The 21,350-nt window shown below is 38.2% G+C and overlaps 1 protein-coding gene across 1 annotated transcript; it reads left to right on the forward strand.

Moving 5' to 3' along the window:
- Window positions 1-1,611: 1,611 nt before the first annotated feature.
- Window positions 1,612-2,394, forward strand: LOC140925063 (cannabinoid receptor type 1B-like). The gene has a single exon (XM_073375018.1). It carries the CDS (start codon window positions 1,612-1,614, stop codon window positions 2,392-2,394), a length of 783 nt encoding a protein of 260 aa, XP_073231119.1.
- Window positions 2,395-21,350: the final 18,956 nt, after the last annotated feature.

Here is a 21,350-nt window from a genome sequence, read left to right on the forward strand (position 1 = left end):
CGAGTATGAGGGTCTCAATGGGCCCGGGGGGGGGGGGGGGGATGTGCCGCTGGATGGGGTCACATTTTCACCACTGGACTGACTATAATGGGGTCGCATTTTCAATAGTTACTAGAATGGGGTCGCACATTTTCGGATTTTTGGGGGTAAGACAGTTCTTCATTTTTTTCTGTTAGCAAACGTACCAGAATGTTTGTACTGTAGATGAAAAGTAAAGTGTTCTTCATTCAATCTAAAAAATGGGTCAATTCGTAAAAATAGAAAGTGACTAAGTTGGGATCGCGAAAATTACATATTTGCCCAAAAGTGGCTAAGATGGGGCTGGAACTGAGAGGCCAGCGGCACATACCCAGCAAAAATTAACCTAAGTACTCCCCCCCCCCGGGTTTCGATATAAACCCGTGAAAGGATGATGATGAAATTATGAATATACGAAAATTATATATGCGAACTGCGGGGTGAAGAATTATATGAAAGTAGACCATCGCAGTTATAGACGCAACTTCAAGATGCAGTCTATAACTGCGATGATCTACTTTCATATAATTTAACCGTCAGCCGTCGAATTAAAAATGTTAAAAATGAAGATTGCCATTAACCGTCGAAAAGTGTCAACACTTCTTAAATCTCACTATTTCAGCTGATCTTCACGGACTTCTGGCTCTTGAAGAATCTCTAAACAGGAAAAACTAGTTGCCATGTTCTCAAAAACACTCTAGATATTACACGGACCTTTACCTTGCTTATATCTTAAAATATTTCAAAATTTTATGTATCCTACAAAAATCAACTTTTAATATAAATATAAATAGACCTTAATATTTACTTAATCTCTTGGACTTTTAAAAGTTTTAACCATCAAAAGCTCTAAAATTTAACCGTCAACCGTCAAAATTGGAAATAATTAACCATTACAGGTAGCCATCAAAGCTTCCACCCTATTGAGACCCTCGATCAAGTACCGCATTATCTCATAAACGCCTAGCCCCAGAAAACGCCGGGTACTAAGGGGATCCGGGGATTGCAAAAAGATCCCCTCAGACATATATTAGTAAATACAGTGGAAACTCTACTCAGGGACAACTCCGGAGTTTGTTAATAATTAACTAAAAAATTAAAAAACTTTTCTTCATTCTGCCTCGGAATCTGCTGCAGTCATTACTTTAAGCAGCTACAATAGAAACAAAAATAAACTGTTACTGATGGGTCGACCGTACAGGGACAACTCACCCATGTTGAAAATCGCTAATTTTTCTACTGCTTAATCTCTCAAGGACTTTGGAACCAGAAAAAGGAAAGTGTAATTTGTATGGGCTTGCTTGGCGAGCGGAGGACTTACAAGACGACACTTACAAACATCTGGTTGCCCTGATCTGCATCGATATTATAGCAGCCCTGCCGACAATTCTTTTAAATGCGCTGGTCATTTTTGCCGTCGCAACAAGGCACCGACTGCGAAACAACGGCACCATACTTCTTGCTTGTCTAGCTGGGACAGATCTGTTAACTGGCCTTATTGTTCAACCTTTTTATTTTTCGCTAAACTTGAAGCGACTTCTTGGTGTCGGGCCATTCTGTTCGCCAGAAAAGGCCTTGATGGTGATAATTACTATGGTAGCTTTTGCTTCTTTCAGTCATCTGGTCGTGATCAGCATAGACCGCTATATAGCTATAAAATATCCCTTGCGGTACCAGGATATTGTCACAGAGACACGGATAGTAATAAGTGTTGCTCTCGCTTGGGTTTTCACGTTGTTGATGATAATCAATGAGCTTGCTCTGGCTCTAATAGACAGTGAAAGCATCTACTCGATATATTCGCAAGTGAACACTTTGATAGAAATTATTATCATGACTCTTTTCACAGCTGCTGTTTTATGGTCTTACGGTTACATTTACTCAGAGACACGACGACAAGTAAAGCGCCTCAAAGCCGAACAACTGCCTCAAGAAGAAATCCAAAGAATCAAGAAAGACAGAAAGGCAGCTACTACTCTGGCAATCATCCTAATTGCTTTGGTATTCACTTATTTACCAGCAATAATTACCGGGGTACTGGCTACTCTTCCTGTTAGCAATGTGGTACCGACGCGGTTAAGGGTCATAATTTGGAGCTGGGTGGCACTTTCCATCATGTTAGGTTCGCTTGTTAACCCTATAATTTACTGTTGGCGTATGAAGAATCTACGACGCGCATTTCTCGAGATACTTCATCTAAGAAAACCTGAGAACACCATGCCAGAAACAGATATTCAAGGAACTCAGCGAAATCAAGCTGGACCTAGAGGGAACCTGGCTTTTTCTTTGCCCGAAAACGGGCAATCGGTTTTGTTATCATTTCGTCAGCTGCAAGTTGAATACATCCCTCCCATCGACGAAGCCAACGAGAATTAGTAAAATCCAACTAGTGGTCTATCATCAATGCTACGTTCTGATTGGTTGAGCTACTACTAGGCTATATGTTATAGCCCACTAGTAGCGAAAAGCGCGGGATTTTTGGCGGCAAAAAAGGACTAAAGTCTAGCTTTTACCTAGCTAAAATTTTTTTATTCTCGATATTTTTGACAAACTAGTTCGACTTTACTAAGACAATTATTCCTCTCGCCCTCATTGCCTCTGAGTCAACAATAGCCCATTCGGCCTTCGGCCCATGGGTTATTGACTCAGAGCCCATTCGGGCGCGAGGAATAATTGTTAAATAGCCACCGAGAGCATCCGGAAACAATACCTATAATGCTAACGACTCAGAGGGAGACTCATGAGGTGGTACGAGCGGGGCGCTCCTTAGGCTAGTAATCTTATCCCGGTTAGTAATGTCTGCGAAGCAGCGCCCATATTCTTGTTCTGGGCTCCCAACGAACTCAACGAGTTTGCCTATCAGGTCTCTTCCGACCTGATAGGCAATTTAATAACGGATTTTTTTAAAAGGAGAGGGGCATGGACAACTGAGGGTAACCATGATTACTCCTCCCCCCACCCCTGCAAGGCTTGTGAAGCTAAAGAAGGAAGAACACAGATTCTCCATTTATCTATTTATTTTGTTATTTAATTATATTGTATTAATCACTATAATTTGGCAAAATTTTGGTGGCAGGGAAGGCAGAGCCTATGCCCCCCAGGGTAGCGGTGTCCCTAGGAGGACCCCCTAGAGTAGCGGTGTCTCTAGAGGCAATCCTACATTAGAGTGTAACATAGGGTGGACCAGAAGAGGGGTGCCCTTCTGGAAGGACAATAGGTCAGATGGTGAGTTGTGCCATCTTGGAGTAAGCAATCCGGACCTATTGCCAAGGAGGGCTATCCCACATACTGTGGGGTAAAGTGCAGCCCAGGGTGCACTTCCCTGTCACCAATAAGTAAGCCTAAGAAATGTAAAATGTAGAAACACCTAGGATGTATATATATATATATATATATAAGAAGGTGGCAACGTAATGAGTAGTATAATGTAACGAACTATGAGATAAAATAACCAAACTAAAATAGAATACAATGAAATAGTATAACGTAAACATTTGCAGGACAAAGCACAGCCATAACGATTAGAGAAGACAAAGCTTCCAGTTGGGTGGGAGGGTGGGAAAAATACAATATAAAGAGTGCGAGTAGGCACTTGCTTGAAGAACAAAGCTGAAATGTGACTGACTAATGGTATGAGGGGTTTACATAAGGCGAGACAGGTGAGAATCATGTAACGTTGTGGAAAATTACTGGAAGCTTTGGCAACCACTTTAACATTGTAAAAGTAAAAGTACTTTGAGCTAAACAATGAGCTATTGACAACTGCACAAGCCTTGATTGCAAGGGTGAGGAGAGTAGAGTACACTAGGGACAAGTGACGAAGGAACTAGTACTCCCTTAGGGCTCATTAACCCCAGTTAAGAGCTTAAACTTATAATTTGATTGGTCGGACGATTTTTATCACTAGTGAGAATTATTGTATGACCAATCACCGGCCGCGGACGAAAATGATCACTTTCTTTCACCACGAAAAACAATAAGTCACGGCGTTGTCTTTGGGCAATCAAGCTCGCAGATATAGTTTCAGTCGAGGAATTATCGAAGGACAAGAAAATGATGCACCAGAAAGCTAAGAAAACTGAGTAGAATATTGCTCTGCTGACAGAATTTTTTGCCGTAAAAGGCGAGTCGAGAGCCGTAGAAGAAATTCCCTGACACGAATTCATTATATATACGGTGAGAAAGAAAGAAGGTAACAATAGATTATAAACCCATTTCAATTGCCAGCATTATTCAAAGGTATTGAAGAGAAAAAAGTATGGTTACGTCATTATAGAAGACTTCAAGTTTGCCGAAAAAGCAGAATCGGCCTTAAAGTCATAGCCATTCCTGAGTTTCAGTTTATTTTGACACCGTATACAACCATTGTTGAAAACTGCATATCTTCTAGCTGTTAACCTAGTTTTGTTAGATTTTTGGTAAATAAATGCCTATGACGAAGGACAAATACCAATTATAGCAATTTCTTGTAATCAAAAACAGTATCCTTCTTCATAAAAATTAAGAACCTAATTAAGAACCTATTTAGCCTAAACTTCCAATAAGTACTCCAAACTATAAGAATCTATTTTGCCAAACTTCCAAAAATCTAGGTTCTTCTTCGCGGCGTTTTACTGTACTCTGACCAAACGTGACAGAGTTACACTAAAAGAAGATAACATTTTGGGGAAAAATCCACTGCCAATTTCGCTGCTTGCATACTACTCTTTGAAAATTAAATTTGTGCCTGTCCTAAAAAGTTAGCCAGCCACAATTCCATGCAAAAGAAAGACGATAAGTGAAGAACAAAACCACCAATAAAGAAGGAAAGGAAGAGAAAAAAGAGAGCGAGAGAGAAAGTTCGAAATAGATTTGCAAAAAAAAAAGAAAATCCAAATTTTGGCTTTTGCGCATACGTGAAAAACAAAAATGCTGTTTAATTACGTCAGGTTACTCGGAAAATATGCCTTTTTTCTTGCAAAACTCGTTTTTAGCCATTGTTATGCTAATTAGCCGAAAACCAGTCCGAAGAAGAGGAATTGGTGAAAAATAAGGTTTTTTCGCTACAGTTTTTCAGAGGCCATGATATTTTTCAATCGCCTTAAAAGTGTTTTTTTTCTTGTCCGATCGCTATAAAATTTTCACCAGTAATTGGCTATGGATTGAAATTTGTGAAAATGTAGTTTTAAGTAAAATCGATATTACTATGACAACAATAAACAAAAAACTTTGAAACTGATAAAAGCCGAATTTTGTGTGATGTAGACCTGCTACTGAAAATCTAACACTAGAAAGTTAAAGTTTGGTGTTCAGCAAACAATCTCGGTAAGAAGTAAAAATTTCTGTATGTTTGAATTCGACTAAAACGAAAATATATCTCAAACCTTAAATTTTCAATAGCCGTGATAGATTATTTAATAAAAACACTATATATGACTCAGATTATTCTTAAGTAGCGTCAGAATGCTGCTTAATATCGTATTTTGATGATAGGAAATTTTGGTGTACTTTCGTTCTTTCGATCTTGAAAACTAAGTAAATCCGTTTTCTCAACACCTGTATAAGTGCAACTTCATTCAGAATTTGGACATTTCTTGTATATCTCCGAAACGACTCTAAAGAATTTTTTTAAAATCTCTTCACATAATCTTCATAATGTATATAAAAATGTCTGAAACTTCCATTGAGATTGATTCACTGCAACACCTTGAAATTTCAAGACAAACACATCCTACGAACCGGTCAAAAATCTGCGTTACAACATTCAATTTTATCCTAATTTCTCCAAAATAATGCGCACTATACATATATCCATGACTAGTACATTCAGTGTTAGTATTGTCAATGTTTTATATTCAAAAGATGCGATAAATTCAAACTAAAATGCACAAGTCGTGGAGGTATGTATAGTGCGCATTATTTTGGAAAAATTAGCATAGCGTGAATGTTGTAACGTAGATTTTGGACCGGTTCACGCACTAGGATATGTTTGTCTTGAAATTTCAAGGTGTTGCAGCAGATTTTTGTCCGGTTCGTAGGATGGCCTCACGATCCACACGCAAATTCTTTAGATAAACTGACCTAAATCATTTCCTTAAAGAATTAGTAAAAAGAATTTGATAAAAGATCAAAGCGTTTTCACTTGGGTAGTCATTTTATAACTGGATTTTTTAGGTGAAAATCTTAGGAGAAGTCCTCTCTCTCTAACAATCGAGTTTTTTAAAAGTCATTTACTTTAACTTCAAAACACTTATTAGCAATACATTTTACTGGAAAGGCGGCATAGTGAGCAATATGTATCAAAACCCAGCTTTATGTAAAGTCTTTTTTAAAGTCTTTTGCGTGAAACGCAAACTGCAAACAATTTTGATCTTCCGTCCGCGATGAATACCTTTGATTAGTTTCCATGAAGAACGAGAAAATGTTAACAGTGACCACAGCTGCGTTTCTTTGTTTTTGTTAATAACTCTGTTTTAGTGGGCGTTCCAGTTGTTTTCTGGGGGAAATGGTTTTGATTGCTAGGGTAGAAAAGGTATTCGCTGCTTATTTGACAGTCATGAAAAAAGGTTTAACACTGTCACGAGGACAACTATGATTTCTACTATCTTTCAACTATGTTTTTTTCTTCTGGAGTCTAAATAGCGCTATATTGTAGATAAGTTTCAGCCTTCGACGAACGAAACTTTTTGGGGAGTTGTACAGCGTGCTTTTGTAGAAAAACTGAGTGAAAAAAATAATCCTACGGCGCTGCATTTTTTCCAAAAAGAGCATTTTTATACCGTCAATTTGGTTTTTGGTTCCTGTATTGTTTAATTTCCCTAAACGTTGCTAGCAAAGCACTTTTTCACACTGCAGCTAGATTTTGATGAAGATTACTAGGAATTAAAAATTCATTTACAATATTTTAATTGGGTGCATTGGCACAAGGAAAATTTTTAACTTTTTTTTGCCGACCCGATCCGGCACATGCGAAAAGCAGTGCAATGTGGGCCGCTGATTTGTAATGACATTAACTGACCTGTTAGTCTGCAGCATTTTACGCCGCCGAAATCTTGACGAAACGAAAGTACCAGCTTGAAAATTAAAAGATTCGCGTTGCATGCCGTACAGGTATAAACAGCCTAAGAGCAAACTTGCTGTCAATTAATTATCATTTTAAAGTGCAAGTTATCTATTGGGAAAATCATTTCCTTTGATGACGAAAGGTTAGTTTAAATTTCCTTTTTTTTGTTCTCCATTGTCTCTGCCAATTTTTCTTATAAAGCGGTATAACTATGAAAACGCACAAACGCTTCTCGAATATTCATCGCGATCGGAATAGCAAAGCTAAGAGCCTTCCGAGCCCTCTAATAGCCAACGACAGAAATAAAGAAATTTATTAATGAGTAGTATTGCTAGCTTCAAGTTTTGTTATTTTATACTAGTTTTCCTCTCCGAACACAGAGACATATGATTATGGAGGAAGACATACCTGGTGACGCAACCAAAGAGTCTTAGGTGTACAAACACAAAAATCTGTTTGTTTGTTTTCAGAAAAAAATTCTTTTGAAATAAACACGGATACGTGTGGACAGGGCCTGTTCTAAGTGGGTAGTTCGAACTTTACAAGCAGAGATTTTGAGGGGAAAAACGATCATTTTGGAGTCTAATGCTAAACGCGGGACTAATGCTATTCCACCTTAAAGGGCAAGCGTGTTGGCTTCGATTACGTTTGAATGTGACTTAACTAACTAATTTTATTTAATATTTGAACATGGCTTTAAATTGGAAGCTACGATACACTGCTGATCAGATTTCGATGACGAATTACTTGATCAAAATATTTGATGATTTGCACGACGCATGCCCGAAGCAGTGCTATAAAGCTGATTTGTGTTGTCATTCAACTGACCTGTTAGTCTGCAGCATTTTACGTCGCCGAAATCTTGATGCAACGAAAACACCAGCGTGAATGTTCAAAGATTCATCTTGCATGCAATGCAGGAATAAAGAGCCTGAAAACGACCTGTCGTCAATTATATATCATCTTTAAGAGCAAGTTATCTGTAGAGAAAATCCTTTCCTTTGATGACGGAAGGCTAGTTTTTATTTTTCCTTCTTTCTTTCTTTTTGGTTCTTGTCTCTGCTAGTTTTCTTGAACAATGTAATTAACGAAAACACACAAAACCTTCTCTGCAAGCCAGCTTAAGAAGAGAAATTAATTAATGAGTAGTTGCTAGCTTCAAGTTTTGTTTTTTCATCTTGTTGTACTAGTTTTCCTCTTCGAACGCAGAGGCATATGGTTCTCTAGGGAGATAACCTGGTTCACGCAAGCAAAGAGCCTTAGGTGTGCAAACACAAAAATTTGTTTGTTTGTTTGTTTGTTTGTTATTTTAAACTTGACTGGATAAATTGGATTCTGAAGATGCAAATTCTAAAGATTTATTTTCAGTCAGATTGATACGAAGATCGAAGCCAAAAGCAATGGCAAGCCTGCAGCTGGCTATAATAATGAACACGGTTGCGAAGTAAATGTAAGCTTTAGTTTGATTTCTTTATTTGTCTCCTGCTCCGTTCAATTTTCTTTTTCTTTTCCTTTTATTGTTTCAACATCAAGCTGTCCCTTTTACAACCCTAGTTCTCTCCTTTTTGTAGAACTTTATCAAAATTTTCTTTTAGAAACATTGGACCAAAAATATTATATCGAAGTTTCAACTGATTCTGCCAATTTGATTTCGGCCAAACTGTGGGAACGCGCTCTTACAAGCTTAAGAGTGGTGGTAGAACTAGCGATTTAACATGTACTAGGTCCGTATAGGTTATGTTCACACTATACGAAAATGTTACCTGTAGGAGCTACAGTCGGTACCCCCACCATTATTGCTGGTAAATAAGTGATTACCAAAGCAAGTAGAACAATTGCCAGAGTAGTAGCTTCCGTTCTGTTTTGCTTGATTCTTTGGGCCTCCTCTTGAGGCAGTTGTGTTTAGCTTCGAGACGTTTAACCTTTCGTCGTGGTTTTTTAAAAAAACACAGATACGTGCATGTGGACCAGGCCTGTGTTTTAAGTCGGCACTTCGCCCCTTACGCGCAGCGATTATGATGGGAAAAAACGATCATTTTGCAGTCTAATGGGAAACGTGGGACTAATGCTACTCCACCTTTCAGGGCAAGTGTGTTGGCTTCGATTACGTTTGAATGTGGCTGTACTAACAAATTTTCTTTAATATTTGAACTAGCTTTAAATTGGAAGTTACGATACACTGCCGATCAGATTTCGGTGACGAATTAGTTGATCGAAATATTTGATGATTTGGACGGCGCATGCCCGAAGCAGTGCTATAAAGCTGATTTGTAATGTCATTCAACTGACCTGTTAGTCTGCAGCATTTTACATCGCCGAAATCTTGATGAAACGAAAACGCCAGGGTGAAAATTCAAAAATTCACCTTGCATGCGGTGCAGGAAGAAACAACCTGAAATTTTAAGTGCAAGTTATCTATAGAGAAAATCCCTTCCTTTGATAAAAAAATGATTTAGTTTTTCTTTTTGTTTTTTCCCCCTGTGTTTGCTGGTTTTTCTCAAACGCTATAATTCATCGAAAACAGCGGCAAACGTATCTGAAATCATGATATTCATCGCGACCGGAATAGCAAAGGAACCATAATTCTCTGAAGGCCATTAACGAAAGAAAAGAAATTAATAAATGAGTAGTTGTTAGCTTTCAGTTTTGTTATTTTATCTTATATTTTATTATACTAATTTGCCTCTTCGAACAAAGGGGCATAAGAAAGAAATGTTCCTGGGGGAGATAACTTGGTGACGCAAGTGTAAGTCAGAGTCTTGCTTTTTTTTAAAAAAAAAAAAAAAAAAACTCGTGTGGATAAAGTGGATACCAAAGATGCAAATTCCAAGGTTTATTTTCCCTTGGCCCTTCGTTACATCGAGCTTCCACTATACACCGAGGCCAATTTAATAAAACATTTAGAAGTGTAATGTACAAGTGTGCCCATTGTATTAGTGTCTAAAAACAATAGCCACACTCGTAAATTACACTTGTAATTGTTTTATTAGAACCTCTCGATGCTCGGGGGCATAAAATGTCAGGGATGGGAGTGCGGAAGAGAAATAAAGTAAATTGTGTGGCTGTGGAGGGCAGGTTTCAACACTGGATCAGCTTTTCGTGTCCTACATAGTGTAAACACAGCCATAGTGCCATGCTTGTACCGCGTTCTGTTTCTTATTGCGCATGCGTAACCCGCACATAAGCACAAGAAAAGGAAGAAACTTCCTTGAGTCTCATGGACTCCTCCTTGAGGTTATCAGTACCGTTCTTTTTGTGGGTATCTTCTCCTTTTTTTAGAGATAAATACTTCTTATTCAAAACTTTTAAGTTTTAGCTTTTGTACCGCACAATTCTTTAAGGCTGAAGTGATATTTTGCTAGTTAGAAAATTTAAGGACGGAAAGAAGTTTTCCTTTGTTGGATCGTATAAGAAAAACACAATGTCTTTATTTGAATGTTTACATGTAAGATTTGATTCTTTTTCTAAATTTTTCTCTATTTTTTTTTCAAGTGAGTAGTAAGCATTTAAAAGGAGTTCCGCTTTTAGGCTTCGCTAAAGCTAAAGCTCTGACCCTGAGTAACGCTAATTTGTTAGCCCGAAATATTGACCCCAAATAAATCAGCCCCTTGCCGTATTGCCAGCCTTACATTCAGTTTTGTGTTTTGCGCCCCTCAATAGCAATTAATCTTCCGGACATAGCCTCTTTAAGGATTACATTATTGAAGCAAGAGCTACTACTCCTTGGGTTCTTTGATGCTAGTGATTTCTTTGGCTTGCATTTGAGGACGACGCAAAGAAAGACACAGAAAAAGGTTATTTTAATGGTTTATTGGAAAAATCATCCAAAATTTCACACACAGGAAACGACTTTATAGAGCGCCATTTTTTGATTGAAGGAAATCTTGGATAGATTTGGAATAAACACGACAGGAAAAACGAAAAACAAAGCTTTTGACTAGAATCATCGATTAAGAGGAAGCATTGATACAAAGGGAAAATGGTGATAATGACGTTTAGTTAAACAGACACCAGACTGATGAGTTATCAAAACATTTAAACACACTACTTTGAAAATAGAATCATTGATTTATTCTTTTTGTCTAACTTTCTCTTTAAAATACGATGCACGCAAGTTCATTTCGATCCAGACTGTTTGGTTCTCTAAGGTGGTTCTTCCGTCGATTCCAACCGTCTTGTCCTACAATGCCACTCGCCAACATTTCTTCGCCTTCTTCCAGGTCAGTGAATAACTGTGTCATTATTTCCTATCCATTGCGTGGCCTGAAGATCTATCTACGATTACGACACTTTTTCAGTAGGCTTGCCAGAATCAATCTTGCCCAGTAAGAAAACGCCAGGTATTTAATACACAACAGAAGCTTGCAAAACAGCCCCTTCGATATATTTGTCGAATAATATACTTGCGATGTAAGACCAAGTAAAGGCAAAATTCACGACTGCCAAGAAAAGAGGGAATAAAAACCCTTAATTATACTGATCGCTAAAAAATTCCACATTTAAACAAACGCCGAGTACATCAGGCAAGTTTAAAAATTACAGAAAACTGCTGAAAATTTAATTCATCATTGTAAATGATGTCCTTTGAGGCAACCTCCTTACCTTGAAAAATACCTTTTTGGCTGACTCTTTTTCCTGACCGTAATAAAACTAAAACAATGACCTTTATCCAAATCCAACGTAAAATGTGAGCATTTATCAGACTAAATAGTCTCCAATATGAACCCCAAAGACCGGTTTTCTACCGTTCCAGCTAGGCCTTTCCAGATTCTGCTCGGCAACTTTTTAGCAACTTTTAGGATTTTGAGCAACTTTTTTGTCAGAGAGCAACTTCTAGCAACTTTTCCGTAAACTAGCACTTTTTTGGTAACTTTTGGGCTATTTTGAACCAAAATGCTGAATAACCCCTTTTTTAAATAAACAAGTTAAAATTCTCTTGGTTAAAATTCTAAACATCTTTCTAGTAAAACTCATATTTTTACCCTTTGAATGAGTATCATGTGGACGTGGTAATTAATTACAAGAATTGGGTTTGGGTAGCCTCAACCTCTTTCCCAGGGCTTTTCCCTTCTCGTGGGGGACGAAAACGCACAAAAACAACAGTTAGGTATTGTAGATTTGTAAACCACATTGTTACACGTACTGTTTAACTTTTTGTAACTAGCCACTTACATTCAACTAAAGGTTGCCTAATTTGTTGTCACTAGTTACTTAATTGTACCTTAATGTTGGTTACAAAGCAATTGTTATTAAAATTAGACATGCTGTCTTAAAAATATTCGAGCAACTTTACAAAATTTTTGAGCAACTTTTTCAATTTTGAGCAACTTTTGAGCAACTTTTTGACATATTTCTTAGAAAATTTTTAGCTTTTTCGGAGCAGAATCTGGAAAGGCCTAGTTCCAGCAGTTAAGTTCATTCATGAAATCCTCAGAGAGAAAGGATGAATCTGTGTTTTATCTGTAAACTCCCTGATATTTTCTTTAAATCGGTAGCAAAAAAATGACTTTATTAAGTTAGGTCTGTGGTTAACTCGAGGGCGGGACTTCTGGGTAACTTGCTTCCACCTTCGAAGCCGATTAAAATCGAGGGCGACGTGTAATCCCGCTCTCTGTAAATTTCAAGTTTCTATATTTCATATTCATCTAAATTTTTGACTTCGATAATCGACATTCTTGAGACAGAAGTAAAAAGTTACCCATGGGACTTACAGGGACAACTGAACCATGTTGAACTGAATCGCTAATATTTCTACTGCTTAATCTCTCAAGGTCTTTGTTTCCAGAGAAAGTAAAGTGCAACTTTTATGTGCCTATTTGGCGAGCGGAATACCTAAGAGACGATACATACAAACATCTTGTTGCTCTGGTCACTGCCGATTTAACAGCGGCCCTGCCTACGATTCTTCTAAATGCGCTGGTAATTTTTGCTGTGGTAACAAGGCGCCCACTGCGAAACAACTCCACCATACTTCTTGCTTGTTTAGCTGGGGCAGATCTGTTAACGGGGCTTGTTGCTCTACCGTTTGCCTCCTTGGTAGACCTGAAGCGACTCCTGGGTGCTGGGCCATTCTGTTCGCTAGAAAAGGCTTTTATTGTGACAGTAACCATGGTAGGTTATGCTTCTATCAGTCACCTAGTCGTGATCAGCATAGACCGCTATACAGCTATCAAATATCCCTTGAGGTACGAGGATATTGTCACAGAAACGCGGATAATAATCGCCATCATTCTAAGCTGGGGTTTCACCTTGTTCATGACAATCAATGAATTTGTTCTTGTTGTACTACACAGTGGAAGAATATACTCTGTTTATTCGCGCGTGAACGTAATATTACAAATTGTTACTGGTGCTTCTTTCATTGTTGTTATTTCATGGTCTTACGGTTACATTTACAGAGAAACACGACGACAAATTAAACGCCTCAAAGCCGAACAACTGCCTAAAGAAGAAATCCAAAGAATCAAGAAAGACAGAAAGGCAGCCATTACTCTGGCAATCATTCTAATTACTTTGGTAATCACTTATTTACCAGCAGTAGTATTTGGTTTGCTAACTACTCTTCCAGGTGGTATTACGTCACCGCCACGTTTCATATGCGTCATTTGGAAGTGGGTAGCAGTTGCTATGATGTCAGGCTCCCTTTTTAATCCGATCATTTACTGTTGGCGAATGAAAAATCTACGACGCGCATTTCTCGAGATACTACATTTAAGAAAACCAGAAAACACTTGGCCGGAAATAGAAATGAGAGAAATTGAAGGCCATCAACCTGGACCCAGCGCAAACCAGGCTTTCTCGCTGCCCACAAATGGGCAACCTGTTTTGCTATCATTCCGTCATCTGCAAGCCGACTGATGTACACTCCACAAGTGTGTCGTGAATCCACAACTCCTTGATAGTGTCATGACATAACATACATCTAAATAAGAGGACAGACAAAAAAGTGGCGTCAATTTGTTACATAAACCATGAAAATGACTTTTTTCTGTCTTTCTTTGCGTCGTCCTCAAATGCAAGCCAAAGAAATCACTAGCATCAAAGAACCCAAGGAGTACTAGCTCTTGCTTTAATAATGTAATCCTTAAAGAGGCTATGTCCGGAAGATTAATTGCTATTGAGGGGGGCAAAGCACAAAACTGAATGTAAGGCTTGCAATACGGCAAGGGGCTAATTTATTTGGGGTCAATATTTCGGGCTAACAAATTAGCGTTACTCAGGGTCAGAGCTTTAGCTTTAGCCAAGCCTAAAAGCGGAACTCCTTTTAATCCTTAAAGAGGCTATGTCCCGAATATTAATTGCTGTTTTAGGTCAATGCTACAGAATTCTGTGCCGAAGTCATTGCTTAGTACCTTTTTTTGCTGATTTTTACGAGCATAACATTAAAACTTTAAAATGTTGGCCCAATTTTTTCAAGTTTTTATCCACGTCCTCCCATGCTATCCCGTAGCAACAGACGACAGGAAACAGTTTCAATGGCCTACATACAGTCTTAAACAAAACTGAACCATTATATTTGGAATTCATCTGATGCAAAGACACTTTGGATCAATTTAGGTTTCTGCAAAAAATGCCCACCTACCCCTCCCCTTAGCTAACATTAACACTTACTTCTCACTTGGGGCAAAATGATGGCTAATTAGGGGAGGAGTAGGTGGGCAGTTTCCCAATTGATCCGACACTTTTTAGCTTGGCTTAGCAAAGGCGTCACAAGCTAACGTTACGAGTGTGTTATGTAAATTAACTTTCTCACAAGAGAGTCGGTGTTGCGTTACAACAAGAGAGGATAAAGGGGACAGAGAAGGCATCCTCCATACACACCCTATACCATAGGTAATTCGTCTCGAGTTATTTTAAGACCAAAGATCCCAAGGGGGATTAGACAACAGCCAATCACATAGCGCGAATGTGTTCCGCGTGGATGACCCACGCTCAGAGCCACCCGTCCTTCACGAATTGAGGCAGAAAAAATTGGCGGAAGACGCGGAGAGCAACATTGATATTCGTTTTGTCGACGAAAACGACTAAAGAGAGATTTCTGCTAAAGCTGTGTCAGCGAAACGGAAATTAAAAAAGAATCGCCCCTCCTCTAATGTATAGAGCTAACAGTACAGCAGGGAAATCCTTAACACAGTGAATATTCTCTCAGGATCGTTTATAATTTACAGTTTGAAGAGAGCAATTTCTGGTTTGATATTTATTCTTTTATTAGTCTTTTATTATTCAACAAAAATAACACTTGACGTCCTATAATAATAATAATAATAATAATAATAATAATAATAATAATAATAATAATAATAATTTAATAACTTCTAGAGCGCTATCTACATTCACTGATCAACAGCGCTTAACAACTTAAAAAAAGCTACAATAAAATTCAAATTTGTAAAACTAATTACATGTACATGAATACTACTTGCTACTTGCTTTATTGTACAAACGACCGGTTTCAATAGACCGGCGAAATTTCTCATTTTATTAAAGCACTGAGGTTACGGTAACTTTGAGTTAAACTGATTTCACGGGTTGTCAAAGAGTCCAGCTTTTCCCAGGTGAGCGCCGACTCATTTCGCTTCAATATTCAGAAATGCTCTCGATCTCTTTTCGCTTTCATTGCCTTTCGCCCTACATGTTTTGCACGACGTTTAGTCATGCGAAACCTCCACGAAACATCCACGAAGCGCGCGAGGTAACTTTACCCCAATTCTAAAAATAACTCGAGACGAATTACCTATGGAATAGGGTGTATATGGGGGATGCCTTCTCTGTCCCCTTTATCCTCTCTTGGTTACAAGCAATCGTTGAGACTTCGTATGAGCAAGAAAATACTGAGGTCTGCGAACGCTAAATACAGTGAACTCTCTCTACGACGGACGCCTTTGGGACTGGCACTAAGTGCCCGTCTTAGAGAGGTGTCCGTCTTATAGAGAGTCAAATAAAAGGAGTAAAGAAAGGCAGGGACCAACTTTAAGTGTCCGTTTTACAGAGGTGTCCGTTAAGAGAGAGTCGACTGTATCATTATTCTAACTTCTTTTTCTATAAAATAAATAAAGGAGACTTACCTTTGATGTATGCCTGTGTTTTTAGGTTTGAATTCATCGATTTCGTCGTTCTTTTTTTTTTTCGGCTGTTATTGCATGTTTGACCCTTGTCATTACTTCGTTAAATGAAGAGAGTGACAGGGGCCAAACAATAACAGCCAAAAAAAACCGAATAAATCGATTCTATTTTCGCGTTATGCTCGCGTACCAGGTTATCTCCCTCGAGAACCATATGCCTCTGCGTTCGGAGAGGAACACTATTGTAATAAGATGAAATAACAAAACCTGAAGCTAGCAAATACTCATTAATTAATTTCTTTATTTCCTTCGTTGGCTTTCAGACGAAAGGTTCTTTGCTATTCCAGTCGAAACGAATATGTTAGATGCGTTTGTGTGTTTTCGATAATTATTTCGTTTAAGAAAAACTGGTAGAGACAAAAGGAAACAAAGAAAGAAAACAAAAGAGAAAAAAAGAAAAAAAAACAGTAAGCTTTTTAGTCATCAAAGGAAAAGATTTTCTCTATAGATAACTTGCAATTAAAGATGAGAATTAATTGACTGCAGGTTCGCTTTCAGGCTCGGTTTTTGAGCTGCATGCCAGCTTGAACCTTTCACTTTTACCGCTGGTTTTCGTTTCATCAAGATTTCGGCGACGTAAAATGCTGCAGACCAACAGGTCAGTTGAATGACGTTACAAATCAACTTCATTGCACTGCCTCGCGCATGTACCGCGCATATCACCAATCATTTTGATTAACTAATTCGTCATCAAAATATGATCGGCAGTATTTCGTAAGTTCAAATAAGTAAAATTTGTTAAAGCCACAATAAAACGTGATCGAAGCCAACACACTTGCTCTTAAAGGCAAATATAGCAGTATTCGTTACCAGTAGACGGCAAAAAGAAGTGCCGAGCAGTGCCGAGAAGTGCCGACTTAAAAAACAGGTCTTGTTTACACGTATCTGTGTGTTTTTATAAAAACACTACGACAGGTTAAAGGCCTCGAAGCTGAACAACTCATTCAAGAGGACACCCAAATAATCAAGAAAGACAGAACGGCAGCTTCTACTCTGTCAATCATTTTAATTGCTTTGGTAATAACTTATTTACCAGTAATAATGGTGGGGATACTGACTGAAGCTCTTCCAGGTAGAATAGCATTTTGGTATAATGTGAACATAGCCTATACGAACCTAGTACATGTTAAATTGCTAGTTCTACCACCACTCGTGTAACAGCGCGTTTCCACAGTTTGGCCAAAATGAAATTGGAGGAATCAGTTTAGACGTCGATATACTGTAAAATTCCGAAAAAAAAGCCTGGGGCTTATATTTTTTAAAGGCCCTTTTTGAGGGGCTTATTTTTGGAGAGGCTCATATTAGGAGGGACTTATCTATGGAGGGAAATTTGCGTTTCAAAATCGATTGGGCTGGCCTTATAATTGGAAGGAAATTTACCGCTTTGCTTTGTTTTACTTTGGATTTGAGGGCAATTTCCAAGTATAAGTCCCTGGGGGGCTTACATTGGCTTATATTTAATTTGGAGGGGCGACTTAACGAAGGGGTTTTTTTGCGTTACGAGTTTGGGGGGCTTATACTTGGAGAGGCTTATTTACGGAATTTGACGGTAACATTTTTGGCCCAATGTTTCAAAAAGAAAATTTTGAAAAAATTAGGGTTGTAAAAGGGACAGCTTGAAAAAAAAAAGAAGAAGAATGAACGGAACAGTTACAAATAAAGAAATCAAACTAAAGCTAACCTTTACTTTACAACCGTGTTCAGCCAGCTGCAGGCTTGCCATTGCTTTTGGCTCAGATCTTGGTATTAATCTGACTGAGAATAAACCTTAGAATTTGCATCTTCAGAATCCAATTTATCCAGTTAAGTTTAAAGAACAAGCAAAGAAACAAACAAACAGATTTTTGTTTTTGTGCACCTAAGGCTCTTTGCTTACGTTATGCTTGCGTCACCAGGTTATCTCCCTCGAGAACCATATGCCTCTGCGTTCGTTGAGGAAAACTAGAATAATAAGATAAAATAACAAAACTTGAAGCAAGCAACTACTCATTAATTAACTTCTCTTCTTTCGTTGGCTTTCAGAGAAGGTTCTTTGCTATTCCGGTCGCGATGAATATTTTAGATACGTTTGTGTGTTTTCGTTAATTACATTGTTTGAGAAAACTAGCAGAGACAAGAACCAAAAAGAAAGAAAGAAAGATAGAAAAATAAAAACTGGCCTTCCGTCAGATTTTCTCTACAGATAACTTGCTCTTAAAGATGATATATAATTGACGGCAGGTCTTTTTCAGGCTGTTTATTCCTGCATTGCATGCAAGGTGAATCTTTGAAGATTCACGTTGGTGTTTCGTTGCATCAAGATTTTGGCGACGTAAAATGCTTCAGACTAACAGATCAGTTGAATGACAATACAAATCAGCTTTATAGCACCGCTTCGGGCTTGCGCTGTGCGAATCATCAAATATTTTGATGATTCACGCTGGTGTTTTCGCTTCATCAAGATTTCGGCGAAGTAAAATGCTACAGACTAACAGGTCAGTTAAACGACATTACAAATCAGCTCAGTTATTGCACTGCTTCGCGCATGCACCGTGCAAATCATTAAATTTTTTTGATTAACTAATTCGTCATCTTAAAAAAAATTTGTTAATACAGTCACTCAAACGTAACCGAAGCCAACACATCGGCAGGTCGTTTTGTTGCTGTTTATTCCTGTACTGCAGTATGCAAGGTGAATCCTTAACTTTTGACGCTAGTGTTTTCGTTTTATCAAGATTTCGGCGACGTAAAATGCTGCAGACTAACAGCTCAGTTGAATGATAATACGAATCAGCTTCATTTTGCTGCTACGCGCATGCGCCGTGCAAATCATCAAATATTTTGATCAACTAATTCGTCACCGCAATCTGATCGGCAGTGTATCGTAGCTTCCAATTTAAAGCCATGTCCAAATATTAAATAAAATTTGTTATTAAAGTCACATTCAAACGTAATCGAAGCCAACACGCTTGCCCTTTAAGGTGGAATAGCATTAGTCCCACGTTTACCATTAGACAGCAAAACTATCGTTTTTTCCCCTCAAAATCTCTGCTTGTAAAGTTCGAAGTGCCCACTTAGAACAGGCAGTGTCCGCGCGTATCCGTGTTTATTTCAAAACGATTTTTTTTCGAGAATTGGTCTTCGCTCTAGACGTATTCGAAAATGTTTCGAAAAGAAAATTTCATAAAGTTCCTCAAGTTGGCAGAGAAAAAGTGAGGTTGTAAAAGGTGACAGTTTGGTGTTGAAAAAAAAAATTGAACGGAGCTGGTGACAAATAAATAAAACAAACTAAAACTTACATTTACTTCATTACCGTGTTCGTTATCGCAGCCAGCTGCAAGCTTGACACTGCTTTTGGCTCAGATCTTCGTATTAAACTGACTGAAAATAAACCTTTAAAATTTGCATCTTCAGAATTCAATTTATCCAGTCGTGTTGAAAAAGAAAACAAACAAACGAAAAAACAAACAAACAGATTTTTGTGTTTGTACACCTAAGACTCTGTGCTTGTGCTATGCTTGCGTCACCGTACCACCCTTGAGAACCATATGCCTCTGCAGTGTTCGGAAAGGAAAACTAGGATAAAATAACAAAACAACAACAACAAAGTTTAACTTAAAAATTTTCAGAATAGCTTGCAGGTCCTTGCAGGAGTAAGTTTTCAAAACCGTTATCAGATTTTGTGTGTGTTTGAAGAGCTTTTACACCTCTTAACACTTTCGCTAGTCCATAACGGACCATAACGGGCCTCAAGTGAATCCTACAACGAGCGGCTTTCCATTGAACAACAACAACAACAACAACAAATTGATTAATAAAGCTGGGTCTATGTGCACCTCCAATTCAGTGGAGGAAGAAAACGAAATTGAAGAGTAATCAGGTCGACCTATCCAGCGTCAAATTCCATAGTCACAGCGAGGGAAAGCGAAAACAGTAATTATTGAGAATAATTTAAGCACAGCGTCCTTCCCTTTCAGATATTTGTTACAACTGTTGTCGCAAACGGCGCAAATGTCATGTGATTTTCCTTTGGTTTACCGGAAGTTACATTAGTATCCGGTCGTTTTGTAATATTTAAAATGAACTTTACTAAAATTCAGTTGTAATAACGAGACGTTTGGAGTTTAAAAAATTTAATAAAACAATTATTCCGTTCGCGCTTGTTGGATATGAGATAGTTATAGCCAACTCGGCGCTACGCGCCTCGTTGACTATTTACCATCTCATATCTAACCCGCACTCATGAAATAATTATTGTTAATTAGTATTTACCAAATAAGTGAATAGCAATTTTCCCGCGTTTTGATTGGCTACTGTAACTCGGAATATCCTTGGCTATTCACTGTTTTGCAACCGGAGCCAAGATGGCGTCTCGTTTCGAGACATTTTCGAAAGAACAAATCTGAGCGATAAATGATGCAATCGTACAAACAAATTCCAAGAAAGCGACGAACTGAACTCAACCTGAATTTGCGACAAAAACGTAAAAATGCACTTGACAAAATCCCCGAAATGAAATGTTTGTAAATTGTAAATAAAGTTCCTACTAAGTGACGTTTTGAATTTTACAAAAAGTAACTTTTTTCCATTTTTATCCAACTGATTTAGTAAATACTAAAACAACTATCACCCTCAGGGTCGGTGAACAGCGCTAGATATAAACCTCAACTCTTCGCGTATACATACCACCACTATTCACCTCCCTTCGGGGGATAGTTGTATCCTTAATATTTGATGTATTCATCTAAAGGTTTTAATTTCAGTACACTTTCTTCTTACTGACGGAAGTTAGAGGAACAACTTTCCACGTTAAAATTCGCTAATACTTTTACTTTTTAATTTCTCCAGGTCTTCGAATCCAGAAAAAGTAATCTGTAATTTTTATGAGCCTTCTTGGCGAGCAGAGTACTTAAGAGACGACACATACAAACATCTGGTTGCTCTGGTCTGTATCCATATTATAGCAACCCTGCCGACGATTATTCTAAATGCGCTGGTCATTTTTGCCGTGGCAACAAGGCAAAGACTGCGAAACAACTCCACCATATTTCTTGCTTCTTTAGCTGGGGCGGATTTGTTTACGGGGCTTGTTGCTCTACCGTTTGCCTTCTTGATAGGCTTGAATCAACTTCTTGGTTTTGGCTCATTCTGTTCGCTAGAAAAAGCGTTTATGGTGATACTCACGATAG

The sequence above is a fragment of the Porites lutea genome, chromosome 14 (assembly GCF_958299795.1).
Source record: "Porites lutea chromosome 14, jaPorLute2.1, whole genome shotgun sequence".
Classification (NCBI taxonomy): domain Eukaryota; kingdom Metazoa; phylum Cnidaria; class Anthozoa; order Scleractinia; family Poritidae; genus Porites; species Porites lutea.

Excerpts from the sequence above, each read along its gene's own strand:
- LOC140925063 (XM_073375018.1), top strand. The coding sequence starts at position 1,612 with ATGGTAGCTTTTGCTTCTTTCAGTCATCTGGTCGTGATCAGCATAGAC.